The 27893-nt window shown below is 43.5% G+C and overlaps 1 protein-coding gene across 2 annotated transcripts in view; it reads right to left on the bottom strand.

Annotated features, from left to right (window-relative positions):
* The window catches only part of NUP210L (nucleoporin 210 like), a 150246-nt gene that overhangs the window by 21231 nt on the left and 101122 nt on the right, over positions 1-27893 (bottom strand). For both annotated transcript variants that reach the window (XM_030824444.1, XM_030824445.1), the window contains exons 26-33: positions 27394-27474; positions 27174-27305; positions 16280-16438; positions 13927-14018; positions 12829-13003; positions 10414-10589; positions 9418-9635; positions 6229-6365 (exon numbers count right to left, since the gene is read on the bottom strand). In XM_030824444.1, the coding sequence (XP_030680304.1) occupies positions 6229-6365; positions 9418-9635; positions 10414-10589; positions 12829-13003; positions 13927-14018; positions 16280-16438; positions 27174-27305; positions 27394-27474 (1170 nt within the window). The remainder of the gene's footprint in view (positions 1-6228; positions 6366-9417; positions 9636-10413; positions 10590-12828; positions 13004-13926; positions 14019-16279; positions 16439-27173; positions 27306-27393; positions 27475-27893) is intronic.

The following is a 27893-nucleotide window of genomic DNA, read 5'->3' as shown; positions in this document are numbered from 1 at the left end:
GGTGGCTCACGCATATAATCCCAGCACTCTGGGAGGCTGAGGCGGGTGGATCACTTGAGGTCAGGAGTTTGAGACCAGCCTGGCCAGCATGGCAAAACCCCGCCTCTACTAAAAATACAAAAATTAGCCAGGCATGTTGGAGTGTGCCTGTAATCCCAGCTACCAGGGAGGCTGAGGCAGGAGAATTGCTTGAACTCGGGAGGCGGAGTCTGCAGTGAGCCAAGATTGTGCCATTGCACTCCAGCCTGGGCGACAGAGTGAGACTCCATCTCAAAAAAACAAAACAAAACAAAGAAAAACAAAAACACACACACACAAAAACATAAAACAACTGCAACTTTCTTTAGGACATTTTCTCTTTGTCTCTAGTTGCATATAATCTCAATTTTTTCTGAAACTTCAAAGTACATTGTTTTTTCTCAAGAATACTTGTACTGTTCTGCCTTATATTGTAAGTTTTGTTTGTTTGTTTGTTTGTTTTGAGATGGAGTCTTGCTCTGTCACCCAGGCTACAGTGCACTGGCGCAATTTCGGCTCACTGCAGCCTCTGCCTCCCGGATTCCAGCAGTTCTCCTGCTTCAGCCTCCCAAGTAGCTGGGATTGCAGGCATGTGCCACCACACCTGGCTGATTTTTGTATCTTTAGTAGACACAGGATTTCACCATGTTGGCCAGGCTGGTCTCGAACTCCTGATCTCAAGTGATCCACTGACCTCGGCCTCTAAAAGTGCTGGGATTAATCTTAATCCCAGCACTTTGGGAGGCCGAGGCGGGCGGATCACGAGGTCGGGAGATCGAGACCACAGTGAAACCCTGTCTCTACTAAAAATACAAAAAAAAATTAGCCGGGCGTGGTGGCGGGCGCCTGTAGTCCCAGCTACTCGGAGAGGCTGAGGCAGGAGAATGGCATGAACCCGGGAGGCGGAGCTTGCAGTGAGCCAAGATTGCGCCACTGCACTCCAGCCTGTGCGAGAGAGCAAGACTCCGTCTCAAAAAAAAAAAAAAAAAAAAGTGCTGGGATTACAGGTGTGAGCCACCATGCCCAGCCCTTAATATTTTAAATTTAAATGCAATATACTCTACATTCTCCTTAGTATTACCACAGGTTTTTTAAATTCAAGAACCTTAAAACCCAAGTTAGTTACATTAATAGCTTAATAAAGAAAGGAATTTTGTCTTTTTCATATTTGTATTTCTGGAGGCCAGCACAATGCCTGACACTTAATAGGCTTTAATGAGTATCTGCTAATTAGTGAATAATTAAATGAGGATTCTACGAAGTACACAAATTAGAATAGGAGTGACCTTTTGACTTCCCTGTAGCATCTAACACCACAACCATTTCCTCCTTTGCCTTCTATGACACTGTTTCTCTTTGCTTTTCTGATTCCTAATCCCTTCTCGGTCTCTTTTTCTAGTACTCTTTTCATGCTACCTCTGTCCTTGAACCTCTTATCTGCTTATGATACAAGTTCTTTTTGGATGTTATCCAAATTTCCCCTCTCTACCCTTATTAATTTTGTATTGAAGTTACCCTGATTTATTCATTAGTCTTCAAACACAACATGTACTTTTATTTGCCTATTGTAATTATTTGTGCCATGTATGTAATTGTTTATGTCACCACTAGACTATGAGCTCCTTAAAAGAAGGCACCAGATACCATGTGCACACATATTGAGTAACTTACTCATCTATAAAGTTGGGGCCGGGTGCAGTGACTCACATCTGTAATCCCAGCACTTTGGGAGGCTGAGGCAGGCAGATCATTTGAGGCCAGGAGTTTGACACCAGCCTGGCCAACATGGCAAAACCCTGTCTCTACTAAAAATACAAAAATTAGCTGGATGTGATAGCATACACCTGTAGTCCTAGCTACTTGGGAGGCTGAGGCACGAGAATTGCCTGAACCTGGAAGGTGGAGGTTGCAGTGACCAGAGATTTTGCCACTGCACTCCAGCCTGGGCAACAGAGTGAGATGCTGTTATAAAAATAAATAAATAAATAAAACAAAGTTGGGAAAATACCTTTTTTTCTTCAACATTTATTTTAAGTTCCAGGGTACATGTGCAGGATGTGCAGGTTTGTTACATAAGTTAATGTGTGCCATGGTGGTTTGCTGCATAGATCAACCTATCACCCAGGTATTAAGCCCAGCATCCATTAGTTATTCTTCCTGATGCTCTCCCTCCCTCCATGCCCCATATATTTACTTTGCAGAGTTAAAAGTGATACAGTTAAAAGTGATAGGTGTACTGGATGTTAAAAAAAAAAAGACTGGGCTAGATGTGGTGGCACATACCTGTAATCCCAGCACTTCAGGAGGCTGAGGCAGGTAGAACACTTGAGCCCAGGAGTTCGAGATCAGCCTGGGCAACAGGGTGAAACCCCATCTATCCAAAAATACAAAAAATTGGCTGGGCACAGTGGCTCATGCCTGTAATCTCAGCACTTTCAGAGGCTGAGGTGGGCAGCTCACTTGAGGTCAGGAGTTCGAGACAAGCCTGGCCAAAATGGTGAAACCCTGTCACTACTAAAATACAAAAATTAGCTGGGTGTGGTGGTAGGTGCCTGTAATCCCAGCTACTTGGGAGGCTGAGGTAGGAGAATTGCTTGAATCCAGGAGGCAAAGGTTGCAGTGAGCTGAGATTCAGCCACTATATTCCAGCTTGGGCGACAGAGTGAGACTCTGTCTCAAAACACACACACACACACACACACACACACACACAAACACACACACGCACACACGGCAAAATTAGCTGAGTGTGGTGCTGCGCACCTGTGGTCCCAGCTACTCGAGAGACTGAGGTGGGAGGATCACTTGAGCCTAGGAGGTGGAGGCTGCAGTGATCTGAGCTCGCACCACTACACTCTAGCTTGGGTGACAGAGCAAGACCCTGTCTCAAATAAATAAGTAAATAAATAAATAAATAAATATAAATAAAAAAATAGATGGCCAGGTGCAGTGGCTCATGCCTATAATCCTAGCATTTTGGGAGGCTGAGGCAGAAAGATTACCTGAATCCAGGAGTTTGAGACCAGCCTGGACAACATAGCGAGACCCTGTGTCTGCAAAAAAATAAAAATAATTAGCCAGATATGCTGGCACACACTTGTGGTCCTGCTACTTTGGAGGCTGAGGCAGGAGGATGGCTTGAACCCAGGAGTTTAAGGCTGCAGTGAGCCATGATTGCATCATTGTATTCCAGCCTGGGCAACAGTGAGACACTGTCTCTTAAAAAAAAAGATGAGAAGTGCCAAGCCCATAGTAGATACACAAAAAGTTATGCTACCATGTTTGAGGAATGAAAAAAGAGGAACAAAGAAGTGCTTTGGGCAAAGAGGAAGGAGACATTACATATATTTAAGAAGGGAATAGAAAATATTTCATTAAAAAAATCCCTTTACTTGTTTACCTATCTCACCCACTCAAGAATACTACTCCCTCCAGCAATCCTCTGACTTACATCAAATTTTCTGTTTCCACTGAATCATTCCCAATCCACTATTTCTCTCATTAAAAAAAAAAAATCCACAAAACAAACTCTTAACCCCAACTTCTTAAAAGAGCTTTCTATATTCTCTGTCTCCAATTCCTTTTCTCCAATTCTCCAATCAAACATTCATTCAGGTCACTCTGTCTGGGCACAGTGCTCACGCCTATAATCCCAGCACTTGGGGAGGCCAAGGCAGGCCTATCACTTGGGCTCAGGAGTTCGAGACCAGCCTGGGCAACATGGTGAAACGTCATCTCTATCAAAAATATAAAACAAAACAAAACAAAACAAAACGAAAAAATTAGCTGGGCATGGTGGCGTGCACCTGTAGTCCCAGCTACTAGGGAGGCTGCAGTGGGAGGATAGCTTGAGCCCAGGAAGCAGAGGTTGCAGTGAGCTGAGATCACACCACTGCATTTCAGCCTGGGCAACAGGGCGATATTCCATCTCAAAAAAAAAAAAAAAAAGCCTGGGTGCTGTGGCAGCTCATGCCTATAATCCCAGCAATTTGGGAGGCCGAGGCAGGCAGATCACATGAGGCCAGTAGTTCGAGACCAGCCTGGCCAACATGGTGAAACCCTGTCTCTACTAAAAATACAAAAATTAGCCAGGGGTAGTGGCACGTGCCTGTAATCCCAGCTACTCAGGAGGCTGAGGCACGAGAATTGCTTGAACTTGGGAGGCAGATGTTGCAGTGAGCCAAGATTAAGCCATTGTTCTCCAACCTGGGCGACAAAGCAAGATTCTGTCTCCAACAACAACAACAAAAAAAGTGGGGGGGCAGGCTCAGGTCACTTTGCTGAAGCTACTCAACAAAGTCACTAGCACCAGTCTCCATACTGCAAAAACAATCAGTCATTTCTCAATTTTCAGCTTAACCCATTAATAGTAATGATAGTTGATCACTCCCTCTTTCCTTGAAATACTTTCTTCACTTGCCTTCCAGGATACCCATATCTCTAGATTTTCCTCCTATTTCACTGGTTGTTTCTTTTTTTTCTTTTTTCTTTTCTTTTTTTTTTTTGAGACAGAGTCTCACTCTGTTGCCCCGGCTGGAGTGCAGTGGCGTGATCTCAGCTCACTGCAACCTCTGCCTCCTGGGTTCAAGCGATTCTCCTATCTCAGCCTCCCGAGTAGCTGGGATTACAGATGTGTGCCACCACGCCCAGCTAATTTTTGTATTTTTAGTAGAGACGGGGTTTCACCATGTTGGTCAGGCTGGGTCTTGAACTTCTGACCTTGTGATCCACCTGCCTTGGCCTCCCAAAGTGCTGGGATTAGAGGCGTGAGCCACGGCGCCAAGCCTGGTTGTTTCTTTTTTTTTTTTTTTTTTTGAGACGGAGTCTTGCTCTGTCGCCCAGGCTGGAGTGCAGTGGCACGATCTCGGCTCACTGCAAGCTCCGCCTCCCGGGTTCACGCCATTCTCCTGCCTCAGCCTCTCCGAGTAGCTGGGACTATAGGCGCCCGCCACCATGCCCGGCTAATTTTTTTGTATTTTTAGTAGAGACGGGGTTTCACCGTGGTCTCGATCTCCTGACCTCGTGATCCGCCCGCCTCGGCCTCCCGAAGTACTGGGATTACAAGCATGAGCCACCGCGCCCGGCCGCCTGGTTGTTTCTTGTAAGTCTTTCTTATTGTTTCTTATTGGTTCTTCTCTCAGAGCTCCCTTTTTCCCTTTGTTTCTTTCTTTTTCTATTTGCCACTAATCAAAAGGCAATCAGAACTCTTAAGATTGAAGTGCTCCCAGAACTTAGTACTTAGATCTTTTTCCTTTTTTTTTTTTTTTTGAGAGCGACTCTCACTCCGTTGCCCAGGCTGGAGTACAGTGGCTTGATGTCAGCTCACTGAAACCTCCACCTCCCAGGTTCAAGAGATTCTCATGCTTCAGCCTCCTGAGTCTGGGACTACAGATGTGAGCCACCAGGCCCAGCTAATTTTTGTATTTTTAGTAGTGATGGGGTTTCACCATGTTGGCCAGGCTGGTCTCGAACTCCTGACCTCAGGTGATCCTCCCACTTTGGCTTCCCAAAGTGCTGGAATTACAAATGTGAGCCACTGTGCCTGGCCTTTTTTCTATTTTACATTCATTCTTTTGGTGATCTAATGGCCTTAAATATCTCTATTCCAGTGACTCCCAGACTTTTATATCCAGCAACCTCAACATATCCAGTTGACATTTAATAGACATATCCAATTTTACATATCCAAAGCTGACTGTTTTTCCCTCCAAAACTGTTCCACCTGCAGTATTCCCCATTTCAGTTGACAGTAATGCTGTCCTTTCAGCTGTTCAACCAAAAACCTGAATCATTCTGGATTTTCTTATGTTCTAGATATAATCTGTGAGGAAACTCTATTGGCTCTGCCTATAAAATATAACTAGAATCTGATCAACTTCTTATCACCTCCTCTGTCACCACCCTGATCTGCCAACATATGTCACCTGGATTACCGTAGTAGACTCCCAAATGGTCTTTCAACTTCTACCCTGGCGTCTACTGTCTAGTGCCAACCAGTACCCACAGTGATCTCTTAAAACACAGGTAGTCATTCTGCTGGTTAAGAATCCTAAGCACTGTTTGGCTTTGTGTTCCAATAAAGTTTGCTGGCTGGCTTTATATCTGTTTTATGAGTGTATTTCCTTTCCTAGGATGTATTTTCTCTATGCATATCCTCATATGTGGCAATAGTCACCCTAGTCTCTTAAACTCTGATACAGTTATGTTTACCTCTCGAAATGTTTTCACTACTCCTGGGATGTCATGAAAAATCATTGCAGTCCCCGGACTCCTGGCCACTCCTACTCCAGTGACAATGTCTGTCTGTAGAATATTGTCGGCAGAAATCATCCATATCCCAGGTTCACCTAGGAAAAGACAAGAGAAAGCACTTGGCTGAAGCCTTTGATATAAATCACTCTAGACTTATTCATACTACAAATCAGTAAATTTTTCAAGCATGCAGATATCTCTTCCCAGGAGAAACAGCCAGCTTTGAAGATAACTGTTTTCTCAGTGTGGGGCTCCTCTTCATATATCATGCCAGCAAAATAAAGAATCGTAAGAGCTACTTAGTTGGAGAATGTAACTGTTCTCCTTAGGAAAAAGAAAAGCTCTTTTTACATACAGGGATAACTTTCTGAATAAATTTTGTTTAGAAGCTGCTAAGGACAAATTTGCTTTGAGCTACTAATTGATGACAGCAAGAAGACTGCAAAAAAGTGACTACTGGCAAGAGAAAGGATTTGTTTATTTTGGCTTAAGTCTAAAGATGGCCGAGGAATGCCAAAAACTGGGTTAGAGTTTGTACTTAGCCTGCAGGACTACTGATCCTGGCATATGGCTCTTTCCTTCATCATATGATGAAGCCTCCCAAAATTCCAGATTGGAAGACTATGGGACAATCCTGTCAAAAATCTAGCTAAAAAGAGTAAAAAATAGGCCGGGCACGGTAGCTCACGTCTGTAATCCCAGCACTTTTGGAGGCCGAGGCTGGAGGATCACCTGAGGTCAGGAGTTTGAGACCAGCCTGACCAACATGGTGAAACCCCATCCTGCTAAAAATACAAAAATTAGCCAGGTATGGTGGCGCATGCCTCTAGTTCCAGCTACTTGAGAGGCTGAGGCAATAGAACCACTTGAACCCAGAAGGCGGAGGTTGAAGTGAGCCAAGATCACACCTTTGCACTCCAGCCTGGGTGATAAGAGTGAAACTCTGTCTCAAACAAACAAACAAACAAACAAACAAAAAGAGACGGTAAAAAATACTCTGCTTCATTGACAAGGGATTTATAATCAGGGGATTGTAACTCTCATTGTCAACCTTAAAGTAGGTTTAGCTCATTGGTCCTGGATTGCATGTTGGTAGTGGTTGTTTGCAAATCAGCTGTTATAGCACTGGGGGATTCAGCTGTATAGAGCCCCTTTGTATCAAGGTCCAAAATATGTATTAATGTTAAAGTCAGGTCAAATATTTACATCACTTTACCTAAACATATATATCCATAGTTACCAGAAGAGGCTGCAAAGCCAAAGCCATACATTACTACAAGCAGGTTTTACTTGGATGTATACATCCAGGCAGTGTACACCACTTTGGGATATGATATTTGGAAACCCAAAGAATTCACACTCATTTCCTAACCAAAGACTGATTTCCTTTTCTTTTTCTTGAGACACAGCCTGTTATCCAGGCTGGAGTGCAGTAGCGCAATCATAGCTTACTGCAGCCTTGATCTCCTGGGCTCATGCAATCTTCCCACCTCAGCCTCCCAATAGTTGGGACCAGAGGCATATGCCACCACACCGGGATAATTTAACTATTATTATTATTGTTATTTTTGAGACAGAGTCTCGCTCCATCACCCAGGCTGGAGTGCAGTGGCGTGATCTTGGCTCACTGCAACCTCTGCCTCCTGGGTTCAAGCAATTCTCCTGCCTCGGCCTCCCAAGTAGCTGGGACTACAGGCACGTGCCATCATGCCTGGCTAATTTTTGTATTTTTAGTAGAGACGGGGTTTCACCATGCTGGCCAGGATGGTCTTGAACTCCTGACCTTGTGATCCGCCTGCTTCGGCCTCCCAAAGTGCTGGGGTTACAGGCGTGAGCCACTATACCCAGACTTAATTTTTGTATTTTTAATAGAAACAGGATTTCACCATGTTGGCCAGGCTGGTCTCGAACTCCTGACCTCAGGTGGTCTGCCTGTCTCGGCCTCCCAAATGTTTTCTATGATTTTATTTTATTTATTTATTTATTTTGAGATGGAGTCTCACTCTGTTGCCAGGCTGGAGTGCAGTGGCACGATCTCGGCTCACTGCAACCTCCAACTCCCAGGTTCAAGCGATTCTCCTGCCTCAGCCTCCCGAGTAGCTGGGACTACAGGTGTATGCCACCATGCCAAGCTAATTTTTGTATTTTTAGTAGAGATGTGGTTTCACCATGGTGGCCAGGATGGTCTCAATCTCTTGACCTTGCGATCCCACCACCTCAGCCTCCCAAAGTGCTGGGATTACAGGCATGGGCCACCACGCCTGGCTTATGATTTTATTTTTAACTCAGTACTTAGGACAGAAATGCTTTGTTTTCAAGAGTATAGTTGGCCAGGGGCCAACCCCTTGTATAAAAAATACAAAAATTAGCCAGGTGTGGTGTTGTGTGCTTGTAGTCCCAGCTACTCGGGAAGCTAAGGCAGGAGACTCGCTTGAACCCAGGAGTCAGAGGTTGCAGTGAGCTGAGATCGTGCCACTGCACTCCATTCTGAATGACAGAGTGAGACTCTTGTCTCAAAAAAAAAAAAAAAAAAAGTATAGTTTATCCGGTAAAAGAAAAAACCTTATTACAATGATGATATGTTAGGACTTAGGCCTTCAAATGTGCCTCACAAAATAGCATACACATAACTAGTTCTTAGAACTAAAGCCTTCTTGCCCTTTCCTTCCTGTTATCCTTTACTGTCCTTCAATATAGTAATTACCCTCCTTCAAAAGCTGGGAATGGAGGAGAAGACACAGTACCCTGCACTACCTACATAATATAAAATAGAGCGATGTGTCAAATAGACTCTTGATAAATATTACTGCCTGGCTTCTAATTGGCTGGCTATTGAGTGAAACAGGCACTAAGCTAAAAATTATCAGTAACATTACAAATAATAAAATACTCAATTATTTTCTTTCTCAGAGAGTCCCTCAGATTTTAGATAATTTGGAAAAAAATATTCTAGGGGATTAGTTGCTTTCTTGAACTTCTGGCCTTAAGTGACCTCTCCAGCTTGGCCTCCCAAAGGGCTGAGATTATGGGTATAAACCACTACACCAGTCCAAGGGATTAGTAACTGCTTTTTTTTTTTTTTAAATAACTGCTTTTTAATCCCCACAACTATCAGTTGTAAGGTTGAGAAAGGGAATGTATACATACCATGCTGGCTGACAAGGTGAGTACTGAAGCAGATGATATCTCCAACAAAGGTAAGCTTGATGTCTGGCTCAATGGCGTGCTCTACAGCAACAGGAATATAATCTGCCATGCCTGGATGTCTCCGGTCCCAAAGCCCCACAAGTGTCAGCCCTCTGTTCACAGCCTGGGCCATGTAAGTATAGTTCTTATTCCCTGGTCCAATAAGCAGCAAGTCATCTCTGCAAGTAGACATTAAAGGTAGAAATCTTTAAAAAGAGACAATAGTTAAAAAATAGTTCTGGGGAACACCCCACCACATTTTATATTCAACAGCTCAGAAGTTCAGAAGGAATTCCACAATAAAGAGTAAGTAAGTATGGGCCAAAGATCAGTCTATTACCTTCATATGTATAGTTCCCAGGAAGGCTTTTTTTTTCCAGTAAAACCTTTTGATAATAATACTCCAGTTAGCTCCCTATGGATCTTTTAGTGAATTAGAACTTGACGGATTTAAGATATCCTGAAATTTTTCTTAAGTGACAACTAATACCATTGTCTAAGTCTGGTCTTTTTTTTTTTTTTTTTTTTTTTTTAAGACAGTCTTAATTGGTCACCCAGGCTGGGGTGCAGTGGCGCAATCTCTGCTCATTGCAACCTCCGCCTCCTGGGCTCAAGTGATCCTCCCACCTCAGCCTCCCTAGTAGCTGGGACTACAGGCACATGCTACCACACCCAGCTAATTTTTGTATTTGTATAGAGATGGGGTTTCACCATGTTGTCCAGGCTGGTCTTGAACTCCTGGGCCCAAGTGATCCTCTCTCCTCAGCCTCCCAAAGTGCTGGGATTACAGGTGTGAGCCACCCACCTGGCCTCACTTAAAAAAATTTTTTTTAACAAAAGAAAGATCAAATTCCAAATTCAGAATGTGAGAGGAATTTACTGGAGCTGCTATATAATACTAGCCTAATATGCAAGATTTCTACCATAGTGTCAATACCATTCCTTTGACTTCCATACCTGTTCAGAGCCAGATAAAGTTGGGTATTGTGTGTGTGGAATTTCTCTCCGATACTATTATAAAACTGAACAGTGAAGGTAAGAGACATGCCCAAGGGAAATGCTGACAGGGTCCTTCCTTGGGCTGTGTATAGCTTGGATTGGCTGCTCACTCGCAGGTATGTCACCGGTGCTACCTGTGGGAGACAAAACCTACTGGTACAGAGAAAGATGCACTGGAGAAGTGCTGCAACCATATTCTGAGACTTATAATCAATGATAAAGAGTGATGTTTCTTTTCCATAGGAAATAGTTAGCTTTTGATGTAAGATGACTTAAGTCAGAGTGAAAAGAAATATGACAGCATAGCATCATAGGAAATTCTTTTCTTTTCTTTTTTGAGACAGAATCTCACTCTGTCACCCAGGCTGGAGTGCAGTGGCATGATTTTGAATCACTGCAACCTCTGCCTCCTGCGTTCAAGCAATTCTCCTGCCTCAGCCTCCCAGGTAGCTGTGATTACAGGCATCTGCCATCACGCCTGGTTAATTTTTGTATTTTTTGTAGAGACAGAGTTTCACCATGTTGGCCAGGCTGGTCTCAAACTCCTGACCTCAAGTGATCTGCCCGCCTTGGCCTCCCAAAGTGTTGGGATTACAGGCGTGAGCCACTGTGCCCGGCTTGAAATGGGTTTTTAATTTTTTTTTTTTTTTTTTTTGAGACGGAATTTCGCTCTGTCGCCCAGGCTGGAATGCAGTGGTGCCATCTCAGCTTACTGCAACCCCTGCCTCCTGGGTTCAAGCAATTCTCTGCCTCAGCCTCCTGAGTAGCTGAGATTACAGGCGCCCACCACAACGCCTGGCTAATTTTTTGTATTTTTAGTAGAGACGGGGGTTTCACCATCTTGGCCAGGTTGGTCTTGAACTCCTGACCTTGTGATCCACCCGGCTCGGCCTCCCGAAGTGCTGGGATTGGCGTGAGCCACTGTGCCCAGCCGGGTTTTTAATTTTTAAAGCTGTGGGAATGTGAAGAGAAGCTGGAGCTTTATGAGGAAAGGACTATAATTCATCCATTTCATGCAGAGTGCTCAATACTTATAGTTAAATAATCAATTACTTATCAGGAACACAATCTATATTGTGTTTTCACACTGTAAGAGAGCTGCGATACAGTAAGTGAAGCCCGGGTTTGAATCATAGCTTTATCATTTCATAGCCTCATGTAACTTTTCTGGGTCTCAGGTTTCTTATCAGTTAACAGTTAGATGGGGATAATAATGCCTACCTCATAGGGCTTTTGTGGTAGTTAAAAGAGATAATATACACACAAAGACCAACATAGTATATAGTAGATGTTTAATGTCTAAAATTTTTTTTTTTCATGTTAAGACTAACTTATCTCTGAGGTCTTTTCTCAATTTTTTAATTCTTGTAGCAAAGCTTAATTTTTTAAAAAGAAACAGACTGTTGCTTTGTTTTCTAGGCTGCAGTGCAGCAGTTCAATCGCAGCACACCGCAGCCTCAAACTCCTAGGTTCGTGTGATCCTCCACCTCAGCCTCCCAAGCAGCTAGGACTGCAGGCATGTGCCACCAAGTCTGGCTATTTTTTTTTTTTTTCATTTTTTTGTAGAGATGGGGGTCTCATTATGTTGCTCAGGGTGGTCTCAAACTCCTGGACCCAAGTGATTCTCCTGACTCCGCCTCCCAAAGTGCTGGGCTTACAGGTGTGAGTCACCGAGCCCAGCCAATTTTGATAGCAATCATTCTACACTCCTCCGATACCAACCCTTTTGCCAAAGCTGCTAGGAAGACAATCATATAAATTTAAGCTGATCTGTCTTTTTTTTTTTTTTTTTTTTTGAGACCGAGTCTCTCTGTCGCCCCGGTTGGAGTGCAGTGGCGCGATCTTGGCTCACTGCAGGCTCCCCCACCCCGGGGTTCACGCCATTCTCCTGCCTCAGCCTCCTGAGTAGCTGGGACTACAGGCGCCCGCCACCTCGCCCGGCTAACTTTTTGCATTTTTAGTAGAGACAGGGTTTCACCGTGTTAGCCAGGATGGTCTTGAGCTCCTGACCTCGTGATCCGCCCGCCTCAGCCCCTCAAAGTGCTGGGATTACAGGCGTGAGCCACCGCGCCCTGCCAGGCTGATCTGTTTTATAACAAGGGCTCTAAAGTTCATTTTAATTTTATGGCTTATAACCATGTCAAGACTGGCCTTTTATAGGTTCATTTCTGACTCCCAGAGGTTTCTTCTTCTCTTTTTTTTTCTGGTTCATGTTCTCTCATGATACAGAAGTTTCTAGTTCTTTTCTTTTTCTTTTTTTCTTTAATGGCATGATAAGAAAATTTCTAGTTTTTTTAAAAAAGGAACTCTGCTTCTTAAGGCCAGGGTATGACTCTTATTTATTTGTTTTTTTTAGTAAGTCCATGAACTCACCTGGACCCCAGTTATGGTTGTTTGGTTGACTCCAAAAGGTTCTATAGAAGTGACTTCCAATACAGCAGTACCTGCAACGGAACCAGCTTTCAGGAGCCCTTCACCATCCTCCTCAATGACGGATGAATTAGGGAAACACTTGAGAACACGAGAACTCACGAAGGCAGCTCCTTCCCTAGGGAACAAGGAAAGGAAGTGGCATCTTTTGGGGGTCCTGTCTGACCAGAGAGAAAAGAGTAAAAATTTCCAGGATTACTGTTAGGGGATGTACTCGAGAAAACTGCTTGCCATTCTCCACATGTGTAATTATTTGTTCCTCAGGTAAAAGTCTGCCTTTGGATTATGTTTATTTCTTTAAAATCAAATCTTACTACATATTGATCATTAAAAAATTATTTAGGCCGGGTGTGGTGGCTCACCTCTGTAATCCCAGCACTTTGGGAGGCCAAGGCGGGAGGATCACCTGAGGTCAGGAGTTCAAGACCAGCCTGGCCAACATGGTGAAACTCTGTCTCTACTAAAAATACAAAAATAGCCAGGTGTGGTGGCAGGCACCTGTAATCCCAGCTACTCGGGAGGCTGAGGCAGGAGAATTGCCTGAACCTGGGAGGTGGAGGTTGCAGTGAGCTGAGATTGCGCCACCGTGCGCCGGCCTGGGCAACAGAGCAAAACTGTCTCAAAAAAAAAAAAAAAAAAAAAAGCCAACACAAAACGTTGCATATTGTATGGTTCCATTTATATGAAATACATTCAGGATAGCTAATACCATACATAGAAAGCAGATTAGTGATTGCCAGGGGCTGCGAGGAGGAAAGAAAGAAGAGTGACTGCTTCACAGGTATGGGATCTCCTTTGGTGGTGATAAAAACATTTGGAACTAGATAGAGATGCTGAACACACAATATTGTGAATGTACTAAATGCGACTGAATTTTACACTTTATAATAGTTTTACGTTATGGGATTTCACCTCACACAAAAAATTATTTGGGGGTTAGAAAAACCTCCTAGAAGGCAAAGGTGTTCTTTCTATGTCAATGTTTTACTGAAAATACTTAAGCTTAGATCCTGGCACTCCCTTATTCTCCCTTTTCCTTACCTGTTGGTATGGAGTTTGAGCTGAGAATTTATAGGCATCAGAATCTGCTCTGGTTGGTACTCTGGATAGAAGAGTTGGAGTTTTTCAAACACCTATAATGAGAAAATGTTTTCCTCATTTTTGGCAAAGACAAATTATGACTTTTACTTACGTATGGATTTCAGTATAATCCCCAAGAGATTACATGCAAATAAATGGCAACTACAAATCAACAGTCTGCCTAACTTCTAATTAGTCTAAAATCGTCCACAATACCCCTCTCCAAAAAGAACCAGGCACTCAAAACATAACTAGATATTCTAGAAGATATAACCTAATGTTAGCCCTATTTCTGACTCTGAGGGACTGAGCATGTAGCAAAGTTTACACTTACCACATCTTCCATATTATTTAGATATTAGGTATAAAATTACTTTGAAATTTCTAATTTTGGCTCTGGTAAAATGACATGAAGTTTGGGACAAAGAACCTATAATATTAAATTAGCATGAAACACCATCCAGGTCTTCCACCTTCTAGTAAAGTGCTCTTTCCTCTACTTCACATGGAATCAGAGAACCAAAGCTAAAATAAAGAAAAAAATAAAAAAGGAAAGGAAAAAAAAGTCTCAAAATCAGAGGCAGTGAAACTTACTCGACCCATATAAGTGATAACTTGTTTTTTGAATTATAAAAACAACAGAGCCATTTAGCTTTTAGCCCAAGAATATCTGTAGAAACTATTCATACTCTTACACCTTATCAAAAGTTAGAATTATGTTTTATCCTAACTGTGAATATATTTAAATGGACTTATATTGGCTGGACGCAGTGGCTCATGCCTGTAATCCCAGCACTTTGGGAGGCCAAGGCGGGCAGATTACCTAAGGTCAGGAGTTCGAGACCAGCCTGGTCAACATAATGAAACTCCATCTCTACTAAAAATACAAAAATTAGCCGGGCATGGTGGTGCGTGCCTGTAATCTTAGGTACTCAGGAGGCTGAGGCAGGAGAATCACTTGTACCTGGAAGGCGTAGGTTGCAGTGAGTCGAGATCATGCTACTGCACTCCAGCCTAAGCGACAGAGTGAAACTGTCTCAAAATAAATAAATAAATAAATAAAAATTGTTAATGGACTTATAATATCTATGTCAGATGGAGTGGATCAGAAATGAATCCCTCTCTAGTTACTATGGTGTTCATATCTTGTGTTACTGATATGGGGAGTGGAAGGGAGTGTGTGTGCTATAGTTTCTTTTCTTTTTTTTCCAGACTACTCACCTGCAAGTACTAATAGTTTCTAATGTCAATAGTATATAAAAGCGGCCAGGCGTGGTGGCTCACGTCGGTAATCCTAGCACTTTGGGAGGCCAAGGCGGGTGGATCACTTGAGGTTAGGAGTTTGAGACCAGCCTGGAAAACGTGGCGAAACCCTGTCTCCACTAAAAATACAAAAATTAGCCAGGCATGGTGGTGCACGCCTGTAATCCCAGCTACTTGGGAGGCTGAGGCAGGGAGAATTACCTGAACCCTGAAGTGAGTGCAGATTGTGCCACTGCACTCCAGCCTGGGCGACAGAGTGAGACTCTGTCTCAAAAACAAAAAACAAGCCGGACATGGTGGCTCACACCTGTAATCCCAGCACTTTGGGAGGCTGAAGTGGGCAGATCATGAGGTCAGGAGATCGAGACCATTCTGGCTAACACAGTGAAGCCCCGTCTCTACTAAAAATACAAAAAATTAGCCGGGCATGGTGGCAGGTGCCTGTAGTCCCAGCTACTTGGGAGGCTGAGGCAGGAGAATGGTGTGAACCCGGGAGGAGGAGCTTGCAGTGAGCCGAGATCACACCACTGCACTCCAGCCTGGGCGACAGAGAGAGACTCTGTCTCAAAAACAAAAAACAGGCCAGGCACAGTGGCTCACGCCTGTAATCCTAGCACTTTGGGAGGCCGAGGCAGGCGGATCACTTGAGGTCAGGAGTTTGAGACTAGCCTGACCAACATGGAGAAACCCCGTCTCTACTAAAATTACAAAATTAACTGGGCTTGGTGGCACATGCTACTCGGGAGGCTGAGGCAGGAGAATTGCTTGAACCCGGGAGATGGAGGTTGTGGTGAGCCGAGATTGTGCCATTGCACTCCAGCCTGGGCAACAAGGGCGAAACTCTGTCTCAAAACAAAACAAAACAAAAACAAAAAACAAAACTATATACAAGCAATTAGCAGGAATGATAATCTAGGAAGTACAAACCTGTTCCAGGAATCGCTCTAACAATTATCTGTCTCTATCCAGACTAAGCTCTTTGTTGATGGTAAGAGAATATAACTTTCTTATCCTTAATATACGAAAATAAGATTTAGATTTGGAAGCTTACCAGGATCTGTACTTCATCAGAGAGTTCCAACAAATTCCCCTCAAATTGCCCAGAGGAACTGTTCATGCAGTGAACAGTGACCTTGATACTGGTCCGGCCTGCTGCTTTTGTATGGACAACCATGGCAAAGTTATGCTCTACTGGAAGCTGTAGAAAAACCTAGACAGTGAAGGGACAGATTAAGAAATATTCATCAATAAACATGGTGTCCTTCCTTTTTTTTTTTTTTTCCTTTTTTAATATTAAAATTTTTTTTTTAAATTAAAAATAAAAAGTCAGGAAAGGGTGGGAGAGGGCGAGGGATAGAAGACTACAAATAGGGAGCAGTGTATACTGCTCAGGTGATGGGTGCACCAAAATCTCACAAATCACCACTAAAGGGCTTACTTATGTAACCAAATACCACCTGTACCCCAATAACTTATGGAAAATTTTAAATTAAAATTAAAAAGTCACTCAGGCTGGAGTGCAGTGGAACAATCTCAGCTCACTGCAGCCTCGACCCCCCTGGGCTCCAGTGATCCTCCCAACTCAGCCTCCCTAGTAGCTGGGACTACAGGGGCACACCACCACACTCAGTTAATTTTTGTATTTTTTGTAGACGTGGGGTTTTGCCACGTTGCTCAGGCTGGTCTTGAACTCCTGGCCTCAAGCGATCCGCCCACCTCAGCCTCCCAAAGTGCTGTGATTACAGTTAATTTTTTGTTTTTATTTTTAATCTTTGTTGCTATGTTGTAGGTATACATATTTATGGGGTACATGAGATACTTTGATACAGGCATAGAACCTGTAATAATCACATCAGGGTAAGTAGGATATCCATCACCTCAAGCATACTTTAAGTTGAAACCTTTTTTGGTTTTTTTTTGAGACAGGGTCTTGTTCTGTTGCCAAGGCTGGAGTGCAGTGGTGAAATCATGGCTTCCTGTGGCCTTGACCTCCTGGGCTCAAGCAATCCTCCCACCTCAGCCTCTCAAGTAGCCGGGACCACAAGCATGTGCCACCATGTGCCAATTAGCCCAGCTAATTAAAAAAAAAATTTTTTTTTTTTCTAAAAACAGGGTCTCCCTACATTTCCCAGGCTGGTCTCAAACTCCTGGGCTCAAGTGATCCTCCTGCCTCAGCCTCCTAAAGTGCTGCAATTACAGGCGTGAGCCACTGTGCCCAGCTGCATTTATCCTTTCTGTGTTACAGACACAATTATACTCTTTTAGTTACTTTAGTTTATTTTGAGATGGAGTCTTGCTCTGTTGACCAGTTTGGAGTGCAATGGCATGATTTCAGCTCACTGCAACCTCCACCTCCCTGGTTCAAGCAATTCTCCCTGTCTCAGCCTCCCAAATAGCTGGGATTACTGGTGCCCGCCACTATGCCCGACTAATTTTTGTATTTTTAGTAGAGACAGGGTTTCACAATGTTGGCTAGGCTGGTCTCGAACTCCTGACCTCAGATGATCCACCCGCCTCGGCCTCCCAAAGTGCTGGAATTACAGGTGTGAGCCATTGCACCTGGCCTAGTTATTTTAAAATATACAATAAGTTATTGTTGACTGTATTCACCGTGTTGTGCTATCAAATACTAGATCTTATTCATTTAATCATTTAATCTAACTATATTTTTGTACTAATTAAGCATCCCCACTTCCCTCCCACCCACCCACTATGCTTTCCAGCCTCCAGTAACCATCATTCTACTCTGTGTCTCCATGAGTTCAACTGTTTTCATTTTTAGCTCCCACAAAAAAGTGAGAACATGCAAAGTTTGTCTATCTATATTTGGCTTATTTCACTTAACATAGTGTCTCCAATTCCATCATCCATGTTGCTGCACATGACAGGATCTCGTTCTTTTTTTTTTTTTTTTTAGACAGGGTCTCGTTCTGTTGCCCAGGTTGAGTGAGTACAGTGGCACAATCATGGCTCATTGCCGCCTCAGTCTCCGGGGCTCAAGTGATTCTCCTGCCTCAGCCTCTCAAGTAGTGGGGACTACAGGCATGCACCACCGCACCTGACTAAATTTTTTAAAATTTATTTTTTGTAGAGACCGAGTCTCACTATGTTGCCTAGGTTGGCCTCAAACTCCTGGGCTCAAGCCCTCCTCCCACCTTGGCCTTCCAAAGTGCTGGGGTTACAGGTGTGAGTTATGGTGCCCAGCCATCTCATTCCTTTTTTATAGCTAAGTTGTACTCCATTGTGTATATACACCTCATTTTCTTTATCCATTCATCTGTTGATGGACACTTAGGCTGCTTCCAAATCTTGGCCATTGTGAATAGTGCTGCAATAAATATGAGAGAGCAGATATCTCCTTGATAGAATGATTTCCTTTCTTTTGGGTTTATGTCTAGCAGTGGGATTGTTGGGATTATATGGTAGTTTTATATTAAGTTTTTTGAAAATCTCCGAACTATGCTCCATAGTGATTGTACTAATTTATATTCCCATCAACAGTATATGAGGGTTCCCTTTTCTCTACATCCTTGCCAGGATTCATTGTTGCTTGTCTTTCAGATATAAGCCATTTTAACTGGGGTGAGATATCTCACTGTAGTTTTGATTTGCATTTCTCTGATGATCAGTGATGTTGAGCACTTTTTCATATACCTGTTTGCCATTTGTATATCTTTTTTTGGAGTGGGGGGGAACACAGTCTCCCTCTGTCACCCAGGCTGGAGTGCAGTGGTGTGATCTTGGCTCACTGCAACCTCTGCCTCCCAGGTTCAAACGACTCTCCTGCCTCAGCCTCCTGAGACATACAGGCCGGGTGTGGTGGCTCATGCCTGTAATCCCAGCACTTTCGGAGGCCCGAGGCAGGTGGATCACCTGAGGTTAGGAGTTTGAGACCAGCCTGGCCAACATGGCAAAATCCTGTCTCTACAAAAAATACAAAAAGTAGCCGGGTGTGGTGGCATGTGCCAGTAGTCCCAGCTACTCCAGAGGCTGGGACAGGAGAATGGTGTGAACTTTCTCCTGTCACAGGAGGTGGAGCTTGCAGTGAGCTGAGATCACGCCACTGCACTCCAGATTGCGCCACTGCACTCCAGCCTGGGCGACAGAGCAAGACTATGTCTCAAAAGAAAGAAAGAAAGAAGAAAAGAAAAAGAAAGGAAGGAAGGAAGGAAGGGAAGGGAAGGAAGGAAATACCTATTCAGATCTTTTGCCCATTTTAAAATCTGATTGTTACATATTTTTTCCTGTTGAGTTGTTTGAGCTGCTTATATAATGGATGCTAATCCTTTGTTAGATGGATAGTTTGCAAGTATTTTCTCCCATTCTGTGGGTTGTCTCTTCACTTGGCTGATTGTTTCTTTTGCTGTGCAGAAGCTTTTTAATTTTATATGATCCCATTTGTCAATTTTTGTTTTGGTTGCCCGTGTTTGTGGGGTATTACTCAAGAAATCTTTGCCCAGTCCAATGTTCTGGAGAGTTTCCCCAACGTTTTCTTGTAATATTTTCATACTTTGAGGTCTCAGATGTAAGTCTTTAATACATTTCGATTTGATTTTTGCATATGGCGAGAGATAGGGGTGTAGTTTCATTCTTCTGCATATGGATATCCAGTTTTCCCAGCACCACTGACTGAAGAGACTGTTTTTTCCCCAATGTATATTCTTGGCACCTTTGTTAAAAGTGAGTTTCCTGCAGGTGTATGAATTTGTTTCTGGGTTCTGTATTCTGTTCCATTGGTCTATATGTTTGTTTTTATGCAAGTGCCATGCTGTTTTGGTTACTACAGCTCTGTAGTATAATTTGGAGTCAGGTAATATGAGTCTTCCAGTTTTATTCTTTTTGCTGAGGAAGGCTTTGACTATTCTGTGTCTTTTGTGGTTCCATATAAATTTTAGAATTATTTTTTCTATTTCTGTGAAGAATGTCACTGGTATTTTGATAGGGACTGCATTGAATCTGTAGATTACTCTGGGTAGTATGGGTATTTTAACAATATTGATTCTTCCAATCCATGAACATGGGATATCTTTGCATTTTTTGTGTGTCTTCTTCATTTATTTTATTTATTTATTTTTTTGAGATGGTGTCTAGCTCTGTCCCCTATGCTGGAGTTCAATGGCATGATCTCACCTCACTGCAACCTCCACCTCCTGGGTTCAAGCAATTCTCATGCCTGGCCATGAATAATCTTTTTAATGTGTTGTTAAATTCGGTTTGCTAGTATTTTGATGAGGGTTTTTGCATCAATGTTCATCAGAGATCTTAGCCTTTAGTTTTCTTTTTTTGATAGGTCTTTGCCTGTTTTTGTTATCAGGGTAATACTGGCCTCATAGAATGAGTTTAGTTGTGTTCTCTCCTCCTCTATTTTTCAGAATAGTTTGAGTAGGATTGGTATTAGTTCTTCTTTAAATGTTTGGTAAAATACAGCAGTGAGACCATTAGGTCCTGGGCTTTGCTTTGGTGGGAGACTTTTTTCTTTTTTTGAGACGGAGTCTCACTCTGTCACCCAGGCTGGAGTGCAGTGGCATGATCTCGGCTCACTGCAACCTCTGCCTCCTGGTTCAAGTGATTCTCCTGCTTCAGCCTTCCGAGTAGCTGGAATTAGAGGTGCCCACCATCATGCTCAGCTAATTTTTGTATTTTTAGTAGAGATGGGGTTTCTTCGTGTTGGCCAGGCTGGTCTGGAACTCCTGACCTCAAGTGATCCACCTGCCTTGGCCTCCCAAAGTGCTGGGATTACAGGAGTGAGCCACTGTGCCCAGCCTGCTTTGCTGGGAGACTTTTCATCATGGCATTGATCTCATTACTTGTTATTGGTCCATTCAGGTTTTGGATTTCTTCATGGTTAAATCTTGGTAGATTGTATGTATCTAGGAATTTATCCATTTCTTCTAGGTTTTCCAATTTATTGGCTCATAGTAGCCTTAATGATCCTTTGAATTTCTGTGGTATTGGTTGTAATGTCTCCCTCTCTCTCTTTTTTTTTTTTTTTTTGAGATGGAATCTTGCTCTGTTGCCCAGGCTGGAGTGCAGTGGCACGATCTTGACTCACTGTAACCTCCGCCTCCCAGGTTCAAGTGATTCTCCTGCCTCAGCCTCCTGAGTAGCTAGGATTATAGGTGTGTACCACCATGCCTGGCTAATTTTTGTATTTTTAGTAGAGACGGGGTTTCACCATGTTGGTCAGGCTGGTCTCAAACTCCTTACCTTGTGATCTACCCGCCTCGGCCTCCCAAAGTGCTGGGATTACAGGCGTGAGCCACCATGCCCGGCCAATGTCTCTTTTTCCACCTCTGATTTTACTTATTTTGGTCTTCTCTTTTTCTTAGTCTGTCTAAAGGCTTGTCAATTTTGTTTATCTTTTAAAAAAATGACTTTTTGTTTTGTTGATCTTTTGTATTCTTTTTCATTTCAGTTTCATTTATTTGTTCCAATCTTTATTATTTCTTTTCCTCTACTAATTCTGGGTATGGTTTGCTCTTGCTTTCCTCATTCTTTTTTTTTTTTTTTTTTTTTTTTGAGACGGAGTCTTGGTCTGTCACCAAGGCTGAAGTGCAGTGGCGCGATCTTGGCTCACTGCAACCTGCACCTCCCAGATTCAAGCAATTCTCTGCCTCAGCCTCCCAAGTAGCTGGGATTACAGGTGCCCGCCACCACGCCCAGCTAATTTTTTGTATTTTTAGTAGAGACGGAGTTTCACCATCTTGGCCAGGCTGGTCTTGAACTCCTGATCTTGTGATCCACCCACCTCGGCCTCCCAAAGTGCTAGGATTACAGGCGTGAGCCACCGCAGCTTTTCTCATTCTTTAAGATGCTTCATTAGGCTTTTTATTTTAATTTTTTCTACTTTTTTTTTTTTTTTTTTTGAGATGAAGCTCACTGCAACCTCCACCTCCTGGGTTCAAGCGATTCTCCTGCCTCAGCCTCCCGAGTGTCTGGGATTACGGGCACTTGCCATCACGCCCAGCTAATTTTTGTATTTTGAGTGGAGACGAGGTTTCACCATGTTGGCCACACTGGTCTCAAACTCTTGACTTCAAGTGATCTGCCCACCTGGGCCTCCTAAAGTGCTGGGATTACAGGTGTGAGCCACTGCGACCGGCCTCTACTGTTTTTTGATGTAGGCACTCATTGCTATCAACTTTTTTCTTTCTTTCTTTTTTTTTTTTTTTGAGATGGAGTCTTACTTTGTCACCTAGGTTGGAGTGCAGTGGCATGATCTCGGCTCATTGCAACCTCTGCCTTTCAAGTTCAAGCAATTCTCCTGCCTCAGCCTCCCGAGTAGCTGGGATTACAGGTACCTGCCACCGCGCCTGGCTAATTTTTTGTATTTTTAGTAGAGATGGGGTTTCACCATCTTGGCCAGGCTGGTCTTGAACTCCTGACCTCGTGATCCACCAGCCTCAGCCTCCCAAAGTGCTGGGATTACAGGCATGAGCCACCGCGCCTGGCCTATAAACTTTTTCCTTAGTATTCCTTTCACTGTATCTCATAGGTTTTGTTGTGTTTCCATTTTCATTTGTTTCAAGAAATTTAAATTCTTAATTTATTCACTGACCCGCTGGTCATTCAGGAGCATATTGTTTAATTACCCTGTGTTTGTATAGTTTCCAAAATTCCTCGTTACTAATTTCTAGTTTTATTCCATTGTGGTCAGAAAAAATACTTGATATAATTCAGTGTTTTTAATTAATTAAAAAATTTATTTAAGGCCGGGCGCGGTGGCTCACGCTTGTAATCCCAGCACTTTGGGAGGCCGAGGCGGGCGGATCACGAGGCCAGGAGATTGAGACCACGGTGAAACCCTGTCTCTACTAAAAATACAAAAAATTAGCCGGGCGTGGTGGCAGGCGCCTGTAGTCCCAGCTACTCGGAGAGGCTGAGGCAGGAGAATGGCGTGAACCCGGGAGGTGGAGCTTGCAGTGAGCTGAGATCTCACCATTGCACTCCAGCCTGGGTGACAAAGCAAGACTCCGTCTCAAAAAAAAAAAAAAAAAAATTTATTTAATGTATAGGACAGTTGGAACATATGTGTGTGTGTGTGTGTGTGTGTGTGTGTGTATATATATATATATATATATATATTTTTTTTTTTTTTTTTGGAGTTTCACTCTTGTTGCCCAGGCTGGAGTGCAATGGCCACTATGCCTGGCTAATCTCATGTGTGTTCTTTGTAGAGACAGGGTTTCACTATGTTGCCCAGGTTGGTCTTGAACTCCTGAGCTCATGCAATCCACTCACCTCGGCCTACCAAAGTGCTGGGATTACAGCTGTGAGCCACTGCACCCAGCCCATGAAGGCCTTTTTTTTTTTTTTTTTGGGACGTAGTCTTGCTCTGTCGCCCAGGCTGGAGTTCAGTGGCGCAATCTCGGCTCACTGCAAGCTCCGCCTCCCGGGTTCATGCCATTCTCCTGCCTCAGCCTCCTCAGTAGCTGGGATTACAGTGCCCGCCACCACGCCTGGCTAATTTTTTTGCAGTTTTTAGTAGAGACGGGGTTTCACCATGTTAGCCAGGATGGTCTCGATCTCCTGACCTCGTGATCTGCCCGCCTCGGCCTCCCAAAGTGCTGGGATTACAGGCGTGAGCCACCGTGCCTGGCCTTTTTTTTTTTTTTTTCTTGAGACAGGGTCTTGCTCTGTTGCCCAGGCTGGAGTCCAGTGGCGCAATCTCGGCTCACTGCCTCCTGGGTTCAAGGAATCCTCTTGCCTCAGCCTCCTGAGTAGCTGGGATTACAGGTGCGTGCCACTATGCCCAGCTAATTTTTGTATTTTTGGTGGAGACGGGGTTTCGCCATGTTGCTCAGGCTGGTCTTGAGCTCCTGGGCTCAAGTGATCCACCCACCTTGGCCTCCCAAATTGCTGGAATTACAGCTGTGAGCCCATGAAGGCCTTTTTTTTTTTTTTTTTTGAGACAGGGTCTTGCTCTGTTGCCCAGGCAGGAGTCAAGTGGTGCAATCTCAGTTCACTGCAACTTCTGCCTCCCAGGTTCAAGGAATCCTCCTGTCTCAGCCTCCTGAGTAGCTGGGATTACAGGTGTGCGCCACTATGCACAGCTAATTTTTGTATTTTTGGTAGAGACAGGGTTTCGCCATGTTGCTCAGGCTGGTCTTGACCTCCTGGGCTCAAGTGATCCACACACCTCGGCCTCCCAAAGTGCTGGGATTACAGGCGTGAGCCACTGCACTCCGCCTTTTTTTTTTTTTTTTTTGAGATGGAGTTTCACTCTTGTTGCCCAGGCTGGAGTGCAATGGCATGATCTCAGTTCACCGCAACCTCCATCTCCCAGGTTCAAGCGATTCTCCTGCCTCAGCCACCCGCGTAGCTGGGATTTCAGGCATGCGCCACCACACCCGGCTAATTTTGTATTTTTAGTATAGATGGGGTTTCTTCATGTTGGTCAGGCTGGTCTCGAACTCCCAACCTCACGTGATCCACCTGCCTTGGCCTCCCAAAGTGAGCCACTGTGTAATTACGGGCGTGAACCACTGCACCTAGACTTTTTTTTTTTTTTTTTTTTTTTTTTGAGATAGAATCTCACTTTGTCGCCCAGGCTGGAGTGCAGTGGCATGATCTTGGCTCACTGCAACCTGCACCTCCTGAGTTCAAGCCATTCTTCTGCTTCTGCCTCTCAAGTAGCTGGGATTACAGGTGTGTGCCACTACACCCAGCTAAATTTTGTATTTTTAGTAGAGACAGGGTTACACCATGTTGGCCAGGCTGGTCTCAAACTCCTGATCCCAAGTCTGCCTTGGCCTCCCAAAATGCTGGGATTACAGGCCTCATGAAGGCCTTTCTATTGCCCATTTCATTACCCAATTTGCCTATGCTAGATCTGAGGCAGGAAAAGAAAAAAATCTGTGTGGCTCTCAATTATTTCTTTTGCTAGAGAAAAGAGTGATGCTTTAAGTAAAAAAAATTAAAGAAAGGGAGAAGTAGAATACAAGCCAAGGCCTAGGCCATTCCCTCCTTTCACACACTCCTGTCTGTTATTCAAGAAAAAAGCCCGCTGGGCGTGGTGGCTCATGCCTGTAATGCTAGCACTTTGGGAGGCCGAGGTGGGTGGATCACCTGAGGTCATGTGTTCAAGACCAGCCTTGCCAATATGGTGAAACCCCGTCTCTACTAAAAATACAAAAAATTAGCCGGCCTGGTGGTGCAGGCCTGCAATCCCAGCTACTCAGGAGGCTGAGGCACAAGAATCACTTGAACCCAGGAGGCGGAGGTTGCAGTGAGCCAAGATCGTACCATTGCACTCCAGCCTGGGCAACAAGAGGGAAACTCTGTCTCAAAAAAAAAAAAAAAAAGAAAAAGAAAAAAGCCAAATCCTTACACTAAATTGCATCAAACTAAGTACAGTTCCATTCTTCCACAATTCCAGTATAACTAGACTCTAGGAAGTCACAGACAGAAGATCTAACCACTAGAGCTTCCCTAAATTATAGGTTAAGGATATTTTTAGAAAGATTACAAATACATTTTTTTACTTTTTCCAAAGTTCTCTTTTCTTTTTAGCTGGCTACTGAAACATCCTCCTAATTCTAGCTCCTGTAACCCCTCTATTATCTCCCAAGATATAACTCTAATTCTTTGTTCTCGTGAGCACTGAATTGTGACCTACTGGGTATCACGGCCCCATGTCCTTTTTCCTAAGGTAAAACCCAGACCTAGCTGGTTGCCACTGTACTCAGACCACCTTGGGTGAGTTTCATTTAGGTAAAATTTGTCAGCAACAAACTTTACATAGTTTCTGCCAAACTTGCTTTTTTTTTTTGCCTTTTTCAGGTTTCAGTGTGAGGTTTAATACTATATGCATCAAAACATCAAAGCTTTTTTTTCAGAGAAATATACTCTCAAGTTGAACTGTGGATATACTAGATGTCTATCCCGAGGTCTTCTATGGTTCCAGACACAGCAGGTAGTGAACTGGGAAGAGCCAATACCACCAGATACCAAAGGCAACCACGGAGGGGCAGTTTAATTAATCACTGTTCTTAAATTTGTCGTTGATATAAGACACCCAGTCCAGAATCAGCTGCCCAGTTGGTAGGTGACTACAGATCCATGGTACCCATGGCGCCTGACATGGGAATCCAGTTCTTCCCCAATTCCAAGTAGGGTGGGCTGGGAGCATGCTAAACAAAGCAATGCCACCTACAGCCCTCCATATTTACTTTTCTTACTGTTAATGTAATCACCCAGCATGTAGCACAACCATGATTATGAATATAATCAAATGTGTGTCTGAACATCATAAAAAATAAAAATTGTATATTTAAACTCTATGCATATACTTTATATTCATAGTGTTACTCATTTAACATAGTCATCTGCTCACAAATACAACATTACAACAACATTAATAAATACAATCTTAAAAGAAAGATCACTTTTGAGAGCTCTTTCCAGCAAAAAAATAAAAATAAATAATCATACAGTATTATCTGCACACTCAAATTTGGATTCTCTATTGCTTTGCAGGTTTCCAGACTTCAGAGTTCAGAGAACAGTAGGACAAGTAAGTAAGTAATAATATTGTGTAGTTTAGGGAGTGAGTAATCAGTCTAAAACTTATGATACGCTGAGCATAGTGGCTCACGCCTGTAATCCCAGCACTTTGGGAGGTCACGGTGGATGGATCACCTAAGCTCAGGAGCTCAAGAACAGCCTGGGCAACAAGGCAAAACCCCATCTCAACAAAAAAATACAAAAAAATTAGCCAGGCATGGTGGCATGTGCCTGTGGTCCCAGCTACTCGGGAGGCTGAGGTGGGAGGATCACTTTAGCCTAGGAGGTGGAGGTTGCAGTGAGCTGAGATCACACCACTGCACTCCAGCCTGGGGGACAGAGTGAGACCTCATCTCAAAACAAAAATAAACTTATGATAAAATAAAATAAATTTAATATCAAGATCCACAAGATAACACAATAAACAGGTAAGTTCTTACCTCCGAATGCCTGGGCACTAGATCCAATACATCTCTTTTGCTCATAGACCAGTGGAATGTGAGCCCAGGATTAGCATTGCTGAAGGAGAAAGGGGTCTGGGTACTGGTTACTCCCATGACATAAACTGGCATCTGAAAATAAATAGTGGCATTGTGCTATATATTCTGCCCAGTTGCAATTATCAGAATAATGAGCCCTGAACAGAGCCATCATACTGACCTTGGTAGCTGTGATCAGCCGAGTTGCAGCTGCAAGGATCCTAACAGCCCTTAGCTGAACAACTTCAATCTGTATTTCATCCTGCTCAACAGGATGGAGAGCAAGCTTAGTAAGAGGGAGTTTCTGTGGGGTGTACAGAGATGCTTATGATAACTAGTTTGCTATTGTTTTTAACATTCAGTAAAAAACCTTACTCATGCTTATTGCAGTACTATTCACAATAGCCAATATTTGGAGCCAACCTGAGTGTCCATCAACAAACAAATGGATAAAGAAAATGTGGTACATATATACAACAGAGTACTATTCAGCCATAAAAAGAATGAGATCCTGTCATTTGCAACAACATGGATGGAACTAGAGATCATTATGTCCAGTGAAATAAGCCAGGCATAGAAAGACAAAGACAAACTTCACATGTTCTCACTTATATATTTATGGGAGCTAAAAATTAAAACGGTTGAACTCATGAAGATAAAGAATAGAATGATGGGCTGTAC

The sequence above is a fragment of the Nomascus leucogenys genome, chromosome 12, assembly GCF_006542625.1.
Source record: "Nomascus leucogenys isolate Asia chromosome 12, Asia_NLE_v1, whole genome shotgun sequence".
NCBI classification, from domain to species: Eukaryota; Metazoa; Chordata; class Mammalia; order Primates; family Hylobatidae; genus Nomascus; species Nomascus leucogenys.
Note: the sequence above shows the minus strand (reverse complement) of the source record. Positions and strands in the feature narration are given on the sequence as shown.